Here is a 1,160-nt window from a genome sequence, read left to right on the forward strand (position 1 = left end):
TTTCGCCGCTGAAACGCCACCAGTCTTCGCCATTTTCCACTTCACGAACTTACCATCTTGTAACCATTCCACTACACGCTGAGTTACAGGATGCTCTATGCCTCTCGATACTGTACTGGCATGCAAGGCCTCGGTCAATGTTGACTGGGCTAGCTTCTTATGCTTCAACGCCACCTAGAGAGAGAGAAACCTCATCGAGTTAGCCTTGGACTTCACCTTACATAGGTGGCGCCGAGATCGCAGAGGGCCTGTGCGGTAACCGGGGAGGTCCTACCGAATTCCTGGCTCATTGACTCCACAACTTCCGTGTAAATTTGGCGACATTCATCGAGTCTGTGTGAAAAGACTACATGAAGATTCATTTGGATCTTTGCGACCTACTTGCCCTCCTTTTGGAGTACCCCTGCCAAGTTGCTCAGACATACAGCTATTTGGGGATGGACGGGTTTGCCAGCAGAATGGTACTTCACTCTGAACAATAATAATCCTCCCCACACGAACTAGACCCTCGAGCCTACGTGTATGTGAGCGCTCGTAAAAAATCGGAACGAGCCTTGTCCAAATGGCCCTGTTGGAGCTGCAGTGCTCCTCGAATATTCATGGGCACCGCTAGCTGGATGGCGTTGGGCCCATACCTATGTAGCACTACAGCAAGAATAGAGCAATCTCAATTATACTACAATGCCGTTTTGAGCTCAATAGATCGGCTAACGTCGGCCTTTCCCTCCTCAGTGAGCTCTAGATTCTGACACAGTTCGCCCAGTAAATCCAGAGTCTCCGCAATTTCCCGTTTATGCATAGTGTACCTTGAATTGAACATGTTACAAAACTTCCGACCATCCTCTCACACCAGTACTTCTTCATTAGAATGGCAAGGCCTTTGTCTGCAGCCTCTTTCGCCTCCTGATAGGCCCCCAACTGCTTCAACACGAAAGCACTGTTGAGATAAGCAGCAGCATACCGCTGATGCTGCTGACGACGGAGGCTCTACTCCAGATGATCACAAAATGTCAACAAGTGCCGTAGACGTACATTATTAGCATCCTCCTCGAAGAGCTCGATGGCTTTGTTATTCGCGATCAAACAGTTCTTCAGACTTCCCTCCCCAAATGCCTTCATGGCCTCGTCCATGTGCCTGAGATGAATTTCTAGTGCTGTAC

The 1,160-nt window shown here is 49.1% G+C and overlaps 1 protein-coding gene across 1 annotated transcript; it reads right to left on the reverse strand.

The window, feature by feature from the left end:
• Positions 1 to 221: 221 nt before the first annotated feature.
• Pmar_PMAR027440 (kinesin light chain, putative) lies at positions 222 to 987 on the reverse strand (the record flags this gene model as incomplete). Its single annotated transcript, XM_002785728.1, has 5 exons — positions 222 to 333; positions 382 to 471; positions 519 to 635; positions 681 to 806; positions 857 to 987. Coding segments are annotated over 5 exons (576 nt in total), but the record flags the coding sequence as incomplete, so codon positions are not given.
• Between the last annotated feature and the right edge of the window lie 173 nt (positions 988 to 1,160).

This window comes from Perkinsus marinus (genome assembly GCF_000006405.1).
Source record: "Perkinsus marinus ATCC 50983 genomic scaffold scf_1104296932064, whole genome shotgun sequence".
In the NCBI taxonomy this organism is placed as follows: domain Eukaryota; phylum Perkinsozoa; order Perkinsida; family Perkinsidae; genus Perkinsus; species Perkinsus marinus.